The sequence below is a fragment of the Podarcis cretensis genome (assembly GCF_951804945.1).
Source record: "Podarcis cretensis genome assembly, chromosome: 14".
NCBI lineage: Eukaryota > Metazoa > Chordata > Lepidosauria > Squamata > Lacertidae > Podarcis > Podarcis cretensis.
Window position 1 is genome coordinate 11,341,972 of NC_137183.1, and position 18,805 is coordinate 11,360,776.

The 18,805-nt window shown below is 38.8% G+C and overlaps 1 protein-coding gene across 1 annotated transcript in view; it reads left to right on the forward strand.

The window, feature by feature from the left end:
- The window catches only part of ATOSA (atos homolog A), a 47,715-nt gene that overhangs the window by 21,144 nt on the left and 7,766 nt on the right, over positions 1-18,805 (forward strand). The window contains exons 2-8 of the mRNA XM_079953201.1: positions 7,630-7,814; positions 8,643-8,845; positions 9,764-9,889; positions 10,126-11,971; positions 13,102-13,212; positions 14,994-15,073; positions 16,819-16,927. Coding sequence (XP_079809327.1) covers positions 7,630-7,814; positions 8,643-8,845; positions 9,764-9,889; positions 10,126-11,971; positions 13,102-13,212; positions 14,994-15,073; positions 16,819-16,927 — 2,660 coding nt within the window. The remainder of the gene's footprint in view (positions 1-7,629; positions 7,815-8,642; positions 8,846-9,763; positions 9,890-10,125; positions 11,972-13,101; positions 13,213-14,993; positions 15,074-16,818; positions 16,928-18,805) is intronic.

The following is an 18,805-nucleotide window of genomic DNA, read 5'->3' on the forward strand; positions in this document are numbered from 1 at the left end:
GTAGCCAAGGTTGATGTTGCACCAAGTACTTGGGTGGGCAAAGCTGAATCAGATCAGCTCCACCCAGCCCACCCATCTATATCAGCTCCCTCATCTATATAAGAATGTCACAGATGAGCAAGATCTTGCTGTGAATTGGCTTGGCATTTGAAAGCAATATCACCTTGCCATAGATGCCGCAACCCAGATACCTGTGAGATACAGATAGGGCTGGCAGAAGAGACAGTTTGTAGTCATCCCATACCTATGTCCAGTTGCTATACCTGTAGGCCTCCCTGCCCTACAACCACAGACCTCCACTGCAACAAGGCTATAGGAAAGCAGAAACCAAATGTTGCTTTAGCAACAAACTTAAGTTTGAGTCCCATATGAGAGCAGCAGTTTTGAGTTGGTTGGACCAGTTGCAAACTCTTCAGAAACAACCACGTGCCTTTTCAGTTAAAAGGTTTCAGCCCACTCTAGCAGGCTTTTTGTCTGATGGAGCAGGGGAGGCTCGGGTTGTACTGGGGCTTCTGGGATTGAGTCCTCTGAGTATCACAATGACACGTCCTCTGGATGGAAGAGCATTGGCTAGGTTTGTGGAAGTGCTTCGATGGCCTTGTATGCAATTACATCTGACTGATCACTCTACCTTACCCCCTGAAGAAAGGGAATCTGACCCTTCTACTACCTCTACCCAGGTACATCCCTGAATACCCAGAACCCTGAATAAAGAGCCTCCCAAAAGAAATGCCTCCAACACTGGCACCCGTTCCGTAATCATCCATTATGTATTCTGAGTATGTGTCCATGAATGGCTTCACTCCACCTTCTACCGATAAGCTGGGTCCATGCCTCCCCTTTTGGTTGTTTCTGCCTCTCACCCAGGAACCAGACTGATGAGACACAGGGGATTGATGCCCTCATCCTTTGTGGCTTCTTTGGTGGTACTGCTATTCTTTTAAGCCCTTGTCCCAAGAAGCTAATGCACATCAGGAGCTTCTGTACTGCAGCTCCCATCAGTTCCATCCACCACGCATGAATAATGGCATGGGATGATCAGCTTTGTAGTTCAGCAACATCTAGATGGCGAAATGTTTCCCTTACCTGAGCTAGAGGCTTCTAGGGAACAAGGCACTGGAATCAATTTTACCCCAGTATGCTGTCTTTTTTCCTCAGTATTAAGCCTTGAGAAACAAGCATAGTATGGAGGGGAGCGAAGCAGCAGCACACACAAAACAAGAGGTTCCCACTCTCAGCTGAATTTGTAGTCATGAAATCTGTTCCTATGTTCAGAGTCTTATGTGTAAGAATGTAGAACAGCCTTGCATTTAGGCCCAACCTGATAGTCATAGGAAAGCACTCACTGGCAGCAAAAGACCTAAAAGAAAAAGACTTAGGCCATTGTCTGCCTTAATATTAATTCAATCCAATTTTTATATGAAACTTCTTGAGTAGTTATTAGAAAAAGAACCTCCTCCCCCCCCCCATGTTAATGCTTCCTTATTAGATCTTATATCAGCATTGTTCCTGTGTCTCCTTTCCTTTTCCCTATTCAGGGCTGGAAGAATGCAGCACTTGATTAGAAAAGCCATGCAGCTGTTGAACTGTTTTGATTGCAAGGGAGTGGGGGTGGGACTAACGCTGGAGTTGTATATTTTGAGCTGTGAATCCTGGCCCTCAAAAAATATGTTCTAAGAATACACAGTACAGGCTGTTACAAAATACACATGCAACAATAACCTCCCCTCAGGAGAGGCTTGCAACTGGGATAACTCTCTGGGATAACGGGTGAAACTAGGTCAGAGCTGTGCGAATATACCATGGGAGATCAGCCTGCACATTCTGTGACTCCAGATAATGCTATATTTCATGCAATTATCTCCTTTTAAATACTGTTTCATGTACTCTTGTGTGTCTGTGTGTTTACAATCTGGATTTTAGGGTTTTGGGTTGCAAATCACACCGTGTCCTCTTTGGAGTAAAATTGTTGCAATAAACAAATGCTATAAATAAGTATAAACAGTGCTTTTTCCTGGGAGGACGCAGGCGTACGCATACCCCTAAACATTTTGTGAATCTAAGTTTGGCCTCATTGTGGGGCAGTATTTCAATATGAGTAGGAAAATGAGAGTACCCCCTAAACATTTTTTTTTTTAGAAAAAAAGGCACTGAGTATACATTCACGAAATGTATGAGTCGTTGACCACTGGTTAAATGATACTTATGTAAAGGACTCCCTGGTCTGTTAGTTTGATGTTTATGCACATTAGTATTCTGTTCTCAGTATGTTTACCTGATGGCAGCTCCATTGACTCCTGGGACAGTCAAGTAGATATGCTTAAAGTTTCTACCATATATGGGTTAACATTTTAGCCATATATAGCTAAATATAGACCACGGAAAGACTATAACTTTCACCTAATCAAGAAAGTAAAAGTTGTTCTTAGAATCAAATAGATAAAATTTCTGTGGGAATATTTTACCACCTGCTTAAAAACTGGATCTGTAATACAGTTCCAGTAAAACATACTGTACTGAAAACACTCTAACCTGGGATATGAGCTTAAGCTGTGCTGACTTTGAACTTGTGTATGTTTACTGATAGTCTAAAGTTACAGAATTTAAAATAGACCTTCTCAAGTTTCATTAGTTGTAGCTGATCACTCTGTCGGGGACTCAACATGTCTGATGACCTGATTACAAAACATAGGTATTTTACCAAAGCTGAGCTCACAACCAGTGCCTTCCAAGGTTGAAATAAATTTTTTTTCCTTCATTTCCTCCCCAAAAAACTAGGTGCGTCCTATGGGGCGAAAAATACGGTATCTTATAGTGTGCATGGTATCTTGGACAATGCGTGACTTATTGTAATGGGAACCAACGGGGTGTTAGCTGAGAATGTTATGTGTTGTTGAGGTATATAGCAACTCCTTGTTTTGGGTATCATCCTATTTTGAACAGCAGCTTTAATTTTTTTATGTTGCATGAGGGCCCCTACAGACTGGTATTTTTTGACGGGTGTATTCTGCAACATGTCATTGATGCAATATTAGTGCATTAGTGGTAGTTTTATACTATGCTGTTCATACATCATTCCACTTGATTATTTCTGCAATACGTCCTCAATGTTCCTGCATTATTGCTATCTGGAGGGCCACTCTTACATTGTAGTGCAACAGAATCAGGACACACACACACCCAGAAAAAAACAACAGTGGTATGGAAAATTGGAGGATTTCACCAGTTGAAAACAAAGCAGTATGACCACCCCAAAACTTTTGTAGGCACAGTCAGTATTGAAAATGGCATTGTCTCCCAGCCACCTCAATATTACCCTGAACACAAATAATCATGAAGACACAATTCAAAGGGTTTTGGGGGGGGCAGGTGGACTTGGTTCATCCCTCTCTCTTCCCCCCACAAAGTCACTCAAAAGGGAAATGGATTTGTCCAATTGTACCAGCATATTTTATTTTCTGTACCTTGATGTTATGGAAGCTGCTTGCTTTTGACATTAATGAATTACATGGTGTTGTAAAAATGGGCAAAACATATATTTTTGTCTCATTTTGTCTCACAGTTGCTAGGGGAGGCACCAGCTCCTTTCTAAATTCCTTCAGTCCAAACTTGTTCTACATAAATGGTAGATCAAAAATTGGAAGGCCACTTCCTATGTTCTAGTTGTGGGTTTCCATACAGCCAATGAATTCCTTGCTTACCATTCAGAGATCCTGTCCGTTTAAAAACTTCACTAGTTATAGGGTCAGTCTTGATGATACCCATGGATCCTTTCCAGATCTTTGATCCTGTATTTGTGAGTTAAGAATCTATAAGAGGAAACCTGCTGAAGCAGTCAAACTAGTTCCTTTGTTAAGGTAATGGCCTTAGCAGCTCAGCTAAGTACCTGTCCTTAGCATCTTAAAGAGCTAGCCCACCTAACCTAGCTGGGTGTCACATCTTCCTAGGATGAAGAACAATAGGCAAAGGCTTGTCTTGATCTGCATGGGGCCCAAAGCTGTAGCTCCTGGGTTCTTGGAAACCTAATAGGGAGGCAATATCTGTTGAAATGTTAATGTTGTGAGCTCTTCCATTGTATGCTCAGGTTGTATATGTGTGTAAATAAAACCATATATCCCAAAGAAACCTCAGTCTTCATTGACTATTCCAAGGAAACAGAACACTAGACAGGCACAAGCAAATTTGAAGTCTTTTGCTGCTCTGGTCTCCTTTCTGACTTTCCTCTTCCCTGAAACTAAATTCTAGAACATCTCTTGAACAAAGTTTCAGCCTTCAGCTATAGGTTTCAGTAAACTTACCTCGGTTGTTGAGTAACTATTCAAATGCCTGAGTTTCTAAAACCTGAACTACTGTTTTGGGTTTCCTCCTTGTTGCTCAATGTTTTCTAAAGATGCAAGTCTTTAAAAAACATTTCCTTATATAAGTTAAATGGAAATAGGGTTGTTGGTTTTTTTTTTGCTATTTACTCTGCTTGACCTTTGGTAATTCAGCTAAAGTGGGTGGTAGATGGGTTTGTTCTTTGCTGTAACTAAACCATTGTGAAACATAAACTTACATTTTAAACGTTGCAATCTTTAAAAATGCTCGGACACAGTACCACTGAAGCAGAATGCAAATGAGGCCTGCAGTTTTTCACAATGGGGAGTTCTGTGATAGAAGCATAAAACAAGGGAATTTGTTACATTATGCATCTGCTGGAATCAAGTAAGTGTAATTTATGAAGAGCACTGCCAGCTGCTGTTTTATCTACTGAGAGTTGGTGAATTTTAATTCTTTATACTAGTTTAGACTGGACTTGTGCTATAACAATGCATATTCTGTGTGCTCCTTGTAAATCTTGCTTGGCACAAGACGTGTCCATTATTCGAAGCTGCTGTTAAAAAATTCTTCTGTAATATAGGGGTGGAAGCTCTTCAAAACTTATCCAAAAGTAATTTTTTAAGCTTATGTACTGATTCTTGCTCAGTGAATATTAATTATTTAGTCTAATGCTTTCTGTCCGCCCCCCCCTAGACTTAGCATGGAACTAGGGATGGTGAAGAAATTAGATTTTATTTACATTTTAATGAGAAACTATCTAATTTTCACTTCTCAAACCAACACACAAATCAAAACACTGGTGTCTTTTGAGATTTGAATTTATCCGAATTTTGCAAAGTAATTATTCAATAAAACAATATGTACAATACTGTAATGCACATACAGGCAAACACCCCCCCCCCATTTCTTTATGTTCAATATGTGCGTGACCGCACATTGTGCCAAACCTGGAAGTGACCTGAAAACATCACAAAAATATCACAAAAAGAGGTGGGACGGAATGGGTTGTTTGCAGGCTTTTTCAGTTGTGTTTCAATTATACATGATTACACTGACATTTTTGTATCCTGCCCTGGAATCTTTTGATGAAGAAAAAAGACAGATTTTTAAACAAACTGATACAAATACAAATCTCCAGTCTGTGGAATTAATGCTTCTGTAAAACTTAGTAGTATTTCTTGGGCCTAGGTTTTAAACAGTGTAACTTGCTGCACTTTGATAGTTCTTTAAATTTATAAAACTTTACTCAAAAACAGGGTGGATTTGATTTAAATCAAATCAATTAAAATCATGATTTAAATCGCTAGCCAGTAAGACTTGATTTAAATCACTGGTCAGTAAGACTTGATTTCAGCCATTTTTTTTTTTACAGAAAGATTCATTCTTACTGGTATAATCTTAATATTTACAACCAGATGGTTTCATTTTTGGAATAATAAATTTTCAGAGTAGTTTTTACAGTTATATCGAACATCACTGATTTGGTTATACTATTAGAAATACATAGACAGATACCGGTAATTATGAAATTATTGTGAGGTTTAATAAGTTAACTGTTTATATTTGGACAACTTTTCTGCAGTATTTTATTGGAAGGAGAAAAATAATCATTTCCTTACTAACAATTTAAACAATTTATTTAACTAAAGCAATAACATAGCATATGTATCCATGTTTGTTAACTGATGTGGTTAAACTTTAAAAAAACACAACTTAGCACACATGAAAAACTTAAAACAAATCCTTATTTCCTGATGAATAGCCTTTGGACTATAATGTAACCTAAATAGAAAACTTTCTTTAGAAAGATTTTTCTTCCCAAAGCATTTTGTTTTAAAAATCCGATTTAAATTTTAAAAAAATCCAATTTAAATTTAAAAAATCCAATTTACCATAAATAAAAAAATCTGATTTTTTTATTTTAAAAAAATCATTTATTTTTACCCACTCTGCTCAAAAAGCAGAATTGAACAAGGAAAAAGTTAACATTGAAGGGGTTCATTAAGAAAAGTGAGATTGGTTTCTAAAGCAAAACTTTCCCTCATGAAATGGTAAGATGACATAAAATCCAAGAGTATCATAGTCACATATTCCATGCCTCTCAAATGTAAGAAGCAAAGGCAAGTTATAAAATTGTGCTTGTTTTTCAAACTTGCCATGTGTTACTAAAATAAATTTTGCTGTTCCTGGCTAGAAGGGGTTGGGTTTTTTGCCACTTCAATTTAATCCAGCAAAATATAGTAATTTTTTTTGAGGGATCAGAAATACCAGGTTTCAGTAAAAGTTCTTCATGGAAACCTTTTGAAGTTTATACTTCTTTGAAAGATTTTTAGGAACAAAAGATTTTAAAACATTCATAATAAAAATCATCGTAAACGAGTGGGGGCTGAGCAGCAGACTATTTGCTGTGCTGAGTGCTCCTGTTCAGAGTCTCAAAAATGCTATTCCACACCCCGCCATGTTCCTTTTAATTTTATTCATTAGTCAGCATTTTGTACCAACTGATTGGGTTTGGTCTTGTTGACCTATTTTGGCTTTCTCCATTTTGGGATCTTTTTAAAGAGGTATTTGTGTTTTCTCTTTGGTGTCTATGAGCAGCTCTCGTCTGTCCCCAAGAAGAATTTATAATAACCTCTTAGTATATACCAGGAAATGACCTATCCAGGTGATGAGATTTTTAAAAAATCTACATTTCTATATCTTTGTGTCCCTTCCTCCTTTTCTGCCCATTCCTACTTGTCACCTGGTTGTCATGCCCCTCCTTTCAATCTCTCAGTTTAGTGTCAATGAGTTTGGGCTAATTTGTGAATTTTACTTCTCTCCACCTTAGTTTTCCCTCCCATTAGTTCCCATCTGCACACCTTAGCATTATTCAGAATATTCTGATAGCCACTGTTGTGCATATGCAAGCATGAGAAGACTGAAAACTTAGATGGCAGAAATGATATTGTGGGAACTATTTCATACAGCTGTACAAATTTCATTTTTGACATTGACCCTGTATACTTCCCTGTCAGTCCAGTGGAAAGGCTGCTTCTGTGTAGCCAATCAGCACTGGAATACAGAAAGTTGCTTGGCCTTTGTTGGAACTAGTGGCAAAATTTAGAAGGACATTTAGAATACAATTTCTGATTTTGTGATGTGCAAAAAGAGTGTTATGGTGCAGTTTGTATACTATAATTTTAAAAAGAATTAAAAATATGATTGAATTTTGTCAAAGTAAAGTGTTTGTATGTAACAAAGAAATAGATTTTGAACTTTTGTGCATATTGGTATTCTTATATAAGTGGATGTTTTGGTCTCTCTTAGACACTCTGGACGAATACTTTGAATATGAAGCAGAGGAATTCCTCGTCAACTTAGCCTTGCTGATTACTGAAGGTAGAACACCAGAATATTCCGTGAAGGGTAGGACCGAAGGCTTCCATTGCCCTCCAGCGCAATCAAGTCAGCCCGTAACAACTAAACATGAATGCAGTGACAAATTGGCCCAGGTATAATGATCAATAGACTCTTCTACAGTTGAAAGTTGTTCTTCCAATAAATTAAATTGCAAATGGTATATATTACTGTGTGTGTTGTATTTAACGCCTTAAAAAGACCACCTATATAGTACAATGACACTTTGCTTAAATCTTATCAGTATTTGTCATTCAATAAAATGCTAGAATCCCTAGTTTTCTTAAAGCACAATAGTCAAATATTGGTTGGTGTTCTGATAAGATTTATCTGTTTAAACCACTGGTGGGACTTGTAGATGATGCATGCTATGCAGAATCAGTGTATAGTAGCTTCCCCAACTTGCAGGAGATAAATTTAGAATAGAACATTCTAATTTGCATCTTTTGATTAGGGAATAAACTGTTCTAATGTCCTAACGTTCAAATAGTTAAGAGGCCGTAGAATATCAGAAACTGAAAGAGTACCAAAAATCAAATATACAGTGGAGATATACAATGGCCATGTTGTTGAGCAAATATGACTGTATTCCTAATGCTTTTGAGTTCAGCGCTTATCATTTATTGGATCTGAGCTAGTTTAATCACTTTTTAAAAACTTAAGCAAGTCATTGAATTTAGAAAGCTATAGCGTTTGATTCTGGCCATGTTACTCTCTTGGGTACCGTTGGCCATAGAAACTTGCATGCTTTAATCAAGGGTGAAGTGGAAACTGGATGAATTGGAAATAGCTCAAGAAGAGCTTTGCTAAGCTGTGTCACCTTTTCAAAAACACATTATAAACTTTGTATCTTACAGAAGTGTGTCTTGTACATAAGAAGCAGATTTAAATCTAATATACTGCTTTCTCATATTTTTTTCAAGTGTCGTCAAGCTAGGCGCACTAGGTCCGAGGTTACGTTGTTGTGGAAGAACAATATTCCGATCATGATAGAAGTTATGCTACTTCCAGACTGTTGTTATAGTGATGAAGGGTCTACTACAGAAGGAAATGACTTAAATGATCCTGCAATCAAGCAAGATGCATTGTTACTAGAAAGGTGGATTTTGGAGCCAGTTCCACGACAGTAAGTTTATATATGAGGGTTGGGGAAATACATAGCAGTTGGCATAGAATCTTAAGTCTACAACAGGTTAGTGTGTATGTTTTCATTTATTTGGTTTGGGCATTAGTTACATTTTGTCAGATTGTTTCTTTTGTACAAGGAAAATATTAAATTGGAAGTTGATTTTTACTTTTCTGTAATTTTACATACTCATTGACTTTGCAAATACAGTGGTGCCTCGCAAGACGAAAAGAATCCGTTCCACGATTCTCTTCGTCTAGCGGTTTTTTCGTCTTGCGAAGCAAGCCCATTGGCGGCTTAGCGGCTTAGCGCTATTAGCAGCTTAGCGGCTTTTAGCGGCTTATCGGATTAGAAAAGGGGGGGGGAGGAAAAAACCCCGCAGGAACTCGCAAGACATTTTCGTCTTGCAAAGCAAGCCCATAGGGAAATTCGTTTTGCGAAGCACCTCCAAAACGGAAAACCCTTTCGTCTAGCGGGTTTTCCGTCTTGCGAGGCGTTCATCTTGCGGGGCACCACTGTAGTGCATTCCAGCTTTGTGTGCTAATGGATTGTGAGTAATTAGAATAGATTTCAGTGAATTCACAAGGCTCTCTATTCTTGATGACACTAAAAGGGTGTGCTTAATTTCTTACCTTAGTTTTTAATGATATATTTTGTAGGTACAGTAGAAATTGGAAAGCAGGCTTGATTTAGGTACTCATTGCTATTGGCTTTTAATAATTCTGATTCCTTGTGCAGCTCTAGCAAGATGCAAAATAATCCCTTTATGAAGGGAATCATTGTAGCAAAAGTGTGTATGGGAGGGTATTTTTACTCTCTTTTTGGATAATCTAATCAAAGCCAAACTAATGCTTTGCTTTCTTTTCTATACAGTGTTTTTAATAAACAGATGTTTGTTTATATTTTATGTATTTTTAGAAGTGGTGATCGATTTATTGAAGAGAAGACCCTCCTGTTGGCTGTCCGCTCTTTTGTGTTCTTTTCTCAGTTAAGTGCTTGGCTGAGTGTATCACATGGAGCAGTCCCTCGTAATATACTCTACAGGTAGGCCTTAATGAGACATTACCTCTCACTTAGCAGACATCTGGTGATTAGAGAGAAGCAATGATTTTTCCAGTTGTGTTTCTGTGTGACCTAGTTTGGGATAAAATTGAGGTTTTTTATTTAAAGAAAATATATGTCTGCTGAGAGCTGAGAAACCCTCCCCCCCACAACTATATTGGATTGTGTATAAAGAATTGGTTGGCATTTAAAATCCCATATGTTTTCTAATTTTTCAGAGTAAGTGCGGCACATGTGGATCTTCAGTGGACATTTTCCCAGACCCCAACTGAGCATTTTTTCCCTGTTCCCAACGTTTCTCACAACGTGGCCTTGAAAGTCAGTGTCCAGTCTTTGCCTAGACAATCTAACTATCCAGTCCTGACCTGCAGTATTCACACCAACCTTGGATTTTATGAGAAGGAGATAGAAGATCATAATGTACATCAGCACTGTGATTCCATCAAGGCAGAGCAATGCACTGTGCCCACCTCACAGCGTGCTTGTGGCAGAATAATGAGGACTGAAGGTTTGCTTGGTGTGAGAAAAGGCCCTGAGTTTAGTACAGCTGTTAAAAATATGAAACTTTACCCACCAACTGGGCCTGTGTCTGACTTTGGGGCATCGGAGTCTAAAGTTCAGTGCTACACGGCTTCTGTTGACAGCAAGAGGTTACCGCAGGAACCGTCAGAGAGAGCGTTAAAATCAATTTGTTTAGCTGACTCCCACGTACATAATGGCTACTCTTCCCGCCAGACATTAGGAGAGTCTATTCCTTTGATAGGCTGCTTACTCCAAGAGCGGCATGAAGTTATAGCAAGAATTGCCCAACATCTGATTCACTGTGATCCAGCAACGTCACCCACCATAGGGCGGCCATTCAACACAAATGATGCAGGTTTGGTTAACTCAAAAGTTGCACGTTGTGCGTACGAAGAGGAGGGCTTGCAGAAGAAAGGAAGAGAATTGTTCTCTTCTTCTACTGCTAACTCAGAACTTCCTTCATCAGAAAATAGCAATGTTGGAAAACCTCGAATAATACCAGAAACACCATTGTCTGATGCCTATGTTCCATTGAACCAGTGCTCTCGCCAAACTGTAGAGGAAACTAACCCTCTGATAAGCTCCTTACTTCAAGAGCGGCAGGAGGTCATAGCAAGGATTGCCCAACACCTGATTCACTGTGATCCACCCGTGTCTCATGTTAGTCATCCAGTGTTTAATGTTCATGAAATTAGTTCAGTTAATCCAAAGATCTTTCACACTTCCTGTGAAGAGGACGGCCCACTGAAGAAAGGAAAGGGAATATTTTCAGATTCCTTCTCTAGTTCAAAATTGACTTTCTTGGAAGACAACCAAAAAACAAGAGGTAAAACACCAGCAACCCCTTTGAATTCATTTAGATATGATGTTGAAATGAAGTTATCTCCAAAATCCCAAGCAAGAAGAAAACTCCTGCTAGCAGAGCCTAATGAAGTAGTCCAAAACACATTTCAGCCGTCTCCTGTCAATAAAAAAAATAAAAGTCCATTAACCTATACAAACCAATCATGTAGCAAAGAAGATTATAAATCTGAACTGGCAGATAAATTAGAATCTGTGATTTCTGGTTGTTCCCATAAATCTCAAGTGGTAAAGAAAGGTATTGCCAAGCAATGTTCTGATTTCAGTAGCACTGATGAAGTAGTTTGCACAGATAAACATAAGGACAAAACAATCACTAGCGAAAACAACATCCCAGACTGTTCAAATTCACCGTGGGATCAGTCCAAAATACCTGAAAATATAAAAGTGACTGTAACACAGGCACCTGATAGTTTGCACAGAAATGAACTTAAGCGCTTAAACAAAGACTCTAAACAACCAAATATTTGTGAACAAAGCTCCCAACTGACTAGTATTGAAAATTATTTACATAGAGATCATGAAAGTTTCAAATGCAAGAATAAACAAGACAAAGTGAAAAATGAACACGATGAGAATGAAGACCCAACAGACTATGAAGTTCAAAAACGTTCTCAGAAGAAGCTGGTTGAAGAAGGCTCAGTGGCTTTGTTTGAACAAAAGAAGAATGCAGAGATGCTGGTGGGTGTTAGTTAACTTGCATGTTTTTGTTTTTGCTTTTTTAAATGTATCCGACTACTCATACATTTAATTTCTGTCATACTTGGCCCCACTATAAAGTGCTGAAGTTTACACTTTCAATGTTTTGTGGGTCAACTGAAATCCTTATAGTTGACAGTACTTCAGTCAAAAGCTGTACCCTTGCATGTGATGTTGAATGTCTGTAGATTCTTTATAATCTTTGCTAATAATGCACTTATGTACCAAAACTCTGATTGCCCGCTGTGGCTTATTCTATTTAGAAGATTATCTATTTTTCCAAAACATTATGTTGCTATAAAACAGAAGCTGTTTTAATTCCCAAGAGAAAGCACCTTGATTCCATTGTATCCCTTAATTTTGATATGGCTACCCTAGCATCAATGCTCCATAATGCATGCTTGATTCTACAAATAAACAATGCCTGTTTGTGCTGTAGTGCAAGTAAAAAATAAGTCAGCATGCATTATCTACTTTGATTGGAATGTAAGTGAGCTGCTCTGTGAACTGTAATTTGACAATTTAGCTGTTTGAACTGAGCTGTAATCTTAAAATGAGCTGCTGAAGGCACATCCGCAAAGGAGCTTTCTTAGGCTTTCAGTCTGGTTCTTTAGTTCTAAATCAGAATCATGGAGATAGGCTCTTCTTTAGCCCAAAGCAAGGAACTTGCTGTTGGAGAATCACTTAATGCAGGCATCCCCAACCTGCAGCCCTCCAGATGTTTTGGCCTACAACTCCCATGATCCCTAGCTAACATGACCAGTGGTCAGGGATGATGGGAATTGTAGTCCAAAACATCTGGAGGGCCAAAGGTTTGGGATGGCTGCCTTAATGGGATTTCTATTGGTGTTGTACTGTAGATGCTACCTGCATTGAATTGCCATTGCTCCCGACATATGACATTTGCCGTATGTCTGTAGCCCTGACATATGGAGAACCAGCATGGAGTAAGTTCCACTTGTCTCTTCCTTAGGAATTTTGGAAGCTCAGTATACTTAGGATGAGACATTGTCCCTGAGAAATCACCTGTGCAAATACAATTTAAAATGTGCAAGAGAACTGAACTTGATAGGTTTCCTATTTATAACTGATTGTTTTTCCTCTGTGGACAGCGCACAGCACCACTCAAACATGTGTTGCATAGGAACAATTTTCACCATTTGGTTGGGACTTCTGCGAAGGCTTTCCATCCTCGAACTGGATTGCCTCTACTTTCAAGTCCTGTAAGTTGCCGTTACATAGTTTTGTTATGTTTCATAATAATATTTTAAAAACACAGGAGGTGCTGTATTTTAGATACTTTGCCTGCAAATTATTTTTACTCCTTGTTAAGGCATTTACCTATTAAAATATTTGTACTTAGAAACAAAGCAATAAATTAGAAAAAGCTAGCCTCAGTTGGTGGGTGGGAGATAACAATTATAGTTGTCTCTTTTATAGCTTCAGAGTGCAAATGAAAGCATGGTGAAATGACCAAAAAAGGATCATAATTTAGACTGCATAATTTTAGCTCACATGGACTGCTGCTGCTGCTTCATAAACCACCTTTCTCCCTGACAGGGACTCATGACAGCTTACAGATAAAAGAAGAACAGCTAAACACACAGGGGGGAAATTGTTAAAAAACAATTATATATCTATATATTGTATATTTATAACCTATTAAAAACATAGACAATCACAACAAAGATAGCATGGCACCCATCCTATCATTTAAAACGGTCAGTTCCCAAAAGCCTGTTAGAGCAAGAAGGTCTTCACTTTCTGGTGAAAGGACATCAGGAAGGAAGCCTGTTTTAACTTCCCTAGGGAGAGGGTTCCAAAGTCTGGGAGGAGCGACTTAGAAGAAACTCATAGACCCTAGTTCTGATCCAGAGATAGCACTACCAAAAAAAAGCATCTTCCCACAAAATGAATTGTCAATGCAATCAGCTTAGATAGCATTGATTGCCTGCTGGGAAAGGAGAAAACTTGAATGGGTCGTTTTCCTCCCATACAAATTACTGTCAGTGACAGTTTCATGGTAACTTGTTGAACAAAATGCACACAACATTGGGTCATTGTGTGTATGTAATCCCAGACACTGGATGTAGGAGATATTCCCTTTTACTCTTTTTTTGCATGCTACTTTTTTGCTTTAACAGGATCTCCTCCAAAAAGATAAGCTTCACACAGATAATACTTCTTGTTCAGCATTATTAATAATACCTATACCATGAGGTCCCAGGGTGGGTTACAACAATTCAAAAGCAAAATATTAAAAAACGGTTACAATAGATCAAAGTCAAGAAAATTGGAGCTTTCTATTGCACATTTAGGGCTGTTGTTAGCTTAACTCTATACATAATTTTAGATTTAACTACATAATGTTAGATTTAGATTGCACTCTGATGTGGAAATACATTTGTGTTCGAATTTGCACGTACTGCTTACGTGCGTTGTTGGCAATTCATTTAAATTGAGAGAGCCTATCTGCATCACAGATGGCTATCTGCCATATCAAATGATTTAACTCAAAAAGCAAGCCAATAAATATTATTCAAGCTACTGATTATATAGTAGTGATTCGTCACCCATACCCCTGTGGACCACTTGAATATTAATAAAGGTGGTGGAGGACCACTTAAATTATTTTTCTGTCTGCTGCAGCGATTGTAACACACTGTGCTATAAGGCAGTATTGTTTTTAATTGCATTTTCACAAACATGACGCAGAATGTTTTACAACCATTAACCTGAATGAAGTTCACAGACCACTGGTGCTCCACATTGGCACAAGTTGGGAACCCCTGTTACAGAGTTCCTTTTCAGTTCTAATGCCTGGGACAAATGTACCAGCTGGCCAATGGTGGGAGGCTGGATACACTCTGCTTTCATTATATCCATTTGCTTCCATTATGCCCCTAAAACATTTTAAAATGTTTGATACCAAGATTTCAAGCTCTGTTAAGGTCTTGTGGTCAAAACCTAAGTTTGTTTTTCTCCCCAATCTCCTTCCTTTGAGGTTCCTGAAAGAAAAACACGATCGGGATGCTTTGATTTAGATACATCATTATTACAATTGAAATGTTTGTCCTCCAAAAGGTTTGTCCTCCAAATGTTTGTCCTCCAAAAACCTTTTACAAAAAGGTTTATAATATTTGTATGTTTTTACAATGTAATCTATAACTGTGGGTGTGCATGAGAGAGTATTATGAAGAAAGCACAAATGTGCATCTTCAACAAGATCTCCTCAGACTCAGCTAATAAAATTTATTAATAATAATAATAATAATAATAATTTTATGCATACAGTAACTAGCGCTGCAACCTTCTAGTTGATTTAAAATCTAGCTGGTTTAAAAACCAACTGAATAAAAAGGTAACCCTGATTAACTGAGCAAGACATGAAATTCTTTTTAGAAAAAACTTCTAAAAGGTACAGATGTATTTATTTCAACAATATAAAGGTAAAGGTACCCCTGCCCGTATGGGCCAGTCTTGACAGACTCTAGGGTTGTGCGCTCATCTCACTCTATAGGCCGGGAGCCAGCGCTGTCCGCAGACACTTCCGGGTCACGTAGCCAGCGTGACAAGCTGCATCTGGTGAGCCAGCGCAGCACATGGAACGCCGTTTACCTTCCCGCTGGTAAGCGGTCCCTATTTATCTACTTGCACCTGGGGGTGCTTTCGAACTGCTAGGTTGGCAGGCACTGGGACCGAACGAGGGGAGCGCACCCCGCCGCGGGGATTCAAACCGCCGACCATGCGATCGGCAAGTCCTAGGCGCTGAGGTTTTACCCACAGCGCCACCCGCGTCCCGGTTTCAACAATATATATACAACTTAATCACAATCATTTAGTGTATAGTCACTTAGTTACATCTATTTAATTTCTTGGCAAAAATGGTGCATTTCCCAGATTCAACAATACGACCTGGGTATCTTGTCATGGTTTTAACTGGCAGGCTAAGACAAGTTTGTGCCTTACTTGTGTTGCTGAATGCACACAGGCCTTCTGTGGAATGCTGATGAATCCAAACATTTGGGAACTTCCCAATGATTGCACAGAAAGATGCCTAGATGATATATGCTAGACTGTTAGCTTGTGTGATGTCAAACTAGCAGTTTTTCAAATCTGTGGAAGCAGAATCTATGAAAAGTGTGTGTCAAACTTGACATTTTAAAGAGTAGCTCTAATTGGTGTTTATACATTCTGAAATGTACATTAGTTTAACTTCAAAACATAAGACAGTGGAGGGGGCTGATCTGTAGTCCTCTAGGTATTGTTGAAATACAGTTTCCACCAGCCCCCAGCTAGCATAGCCTGTGGCAAGGGATGATGGGAGTTGTAGTCCAGCAATATCTGGAGAGCCACATGTTGGTCACTCCTGGCATACGTAGTTCAAACTTGGCAGCTTTAATGCAAAATGTCTGTGTGCATATACCGTATTTTTCCATGTATCACACGACCCCATGTATAAGACGACCCCTATTTTGGGAGCCCTCAACAGTTGCTGAGCTTATTTTGTAAGTTTGCCGAGCTGTTGAGCAGCTTTTCGACGATCTGGCTGACGGAACTGGTGCCGTAATACACCGCATACTGGCACTCACCAAATACTCTTCCTAAGCCAGGAAGAGCGGGTAAGCAGCCTCCTCTCAGACATTTCCCTGCTACCGTCGCAGCACCAGCCCTCGCTTACTTAGTATATTAACCTATTTATAAGACGGCCCTCAATTTATCACAAAAAAATTCAGAAAAAAGATCGTCTTATACATGGAAAAATATGGTAACTGTGGAGGATATAAGTAGTGACTCTTGGTTTATTTTTTAAAAAACTTTTTAAATAGCCCGCGAGGGTGTATAAGGAGAGAGAGTGATCCAGATGTTCACGAGAAACCATTTCTGAGTTCCAGTGCACCACCTGTAACAAGTCTTAGTCTCCTTGGAAACTTTGAGGTATGTACATGCTCCTAAAATACTCTACTTCTTGCAATTGATGTATTGATACGCTACTACATGGGTAGGCAAACTAAGGCTTGAGGGCCAGAACCGGCCTAATCGCCTTCTAAATCCGGCCTGCGGGTGGTCTGGGAATCAGCATGCTTTTACATGAGTAGAATGTATCCTTTTATTTAAAATGCACCTCTGGGTTATTTGTGGGGCATAGGAATTCGTTCTCCCCCCCCCCCCAAAAAAAATATAGTCCGGCCCCCATAAAGGTCTGAGGGACAGTGGACCGGCCCCCTGCTGAAAAAGTTTGCTGACCCCTGCACCACTACGATATGCCCAGTGTGATTCTCAACACACTTAGTGCCTGTTCTTTTCATTTTCTGGTGCCAGGTGCAAATGGCTGTGTACAGACTTTTTAATTAAGGATAAATGGGGTGGTGGTGGTGGTGGTTGTTTTTTTGCAGATCTTTTTAAAATATTGATAAATATAATGTTATGAATAGATAAGTACAGAAATATTTGTACAGCCATCTCAAAAGTTGCATACAATAAGCACAGGTGCTCCTGTTGACATGCATGCTGAAAACCGCGCCAGAAGAGGGGCAGGGCAGGGGCTCTGCATCTCAGACAGATGAATATCTTTTATTTAGCCTAGCTGGAGTCATTATTTTATAGGAATTTTCTTTTAAATGTATACAAAGTGTAAATTTCAAAACATTTTTCCAGATCCAGGTCCATTTGGGGGGGGGTATATGTTGCTAGGCATATCAGCATTCCACTTTGAATGATACCTGAGCTGGTTCTAGTTCTGTAATTATTTTATATATTTGTCTTAAGGTTCCTTTTGACAGGTCACTTCCTGAAATTAAAATTTCAAATCTTGTGCTTCCTCAAAAGTACAAAATCTTCTTAATTGGTGGTGGTGGTTATTTACATTTGTATACCATTGTTCATCTGAAGATCCCAAGATGGTATTTTGTGCCGCATCTACAGAATTGAATTAAGGGGTGCCTGCTGCCGCCCCATGTCATAGATTACTTGATGGTATAATTTGCCTAAAGTTTATTTCATCATTTATCCTAATTTGCTTTGTCTATTTGCTTCCCATTCTGACATGTCTCCTAAAAGGTTTTTGGGGTGGTTTTTTTTTTTTTTTTTTTTTTGCATTCCTTGTTGTAGTAAACTGTGGTTTGAGATTATAGACCTGGGCTATGTTTACTTTTGATCCCCACCCCCATGATGTATATATCTTGTGTGAGAGGATTTGCATTAATAATTTTAAGACCCCTTTTTCGTGTTAGGCCAAAGCATATATAAATAAACCAGATTTTCTGGTGACTTAAGCATAGAAACATTATTATAGTATTTTATTTTGGGGAAAGCCATTTCTCTCCATATTTTCTGTTGGTAGTTTGTGATGTAACTCAAGATCTTTTATCTGCCCAAATAAATTTAAGCAGAAGTTCTTGCCAAAAAAAGATTAGGTTCAGCTATAACGTTATGGTTAAAAATAAAAACAAGACCCGGGGCATAATACTCATTTTTAATAGCCAAAATTCTGCCAAACCCTGTTAAATTCAGTATCTTTAAGCCAAGTTGAACAATTCTTCTGGGTTTTACAGAATCAGTACTATATTGTCTGCCAACCCCCCAGAGCCAATGGTGGTGCTGGGGGAAAACCCCATTACACAGGCGGAAGTCGTTGAGCAGGACTTATACTGAAAGGGCTGGTTAGAGGAATCCGGCCCAATATGTGCAAATTAAAAAACCCACTGACTTAAGTCACCAGGCATTTCAAATCTCTACTCCAGTCAGTGTGCTTCACGTGGCAGCTTGGGGTTAACTAGGTTTGTGATAACATTTGCCACATCGGGACTACAGACT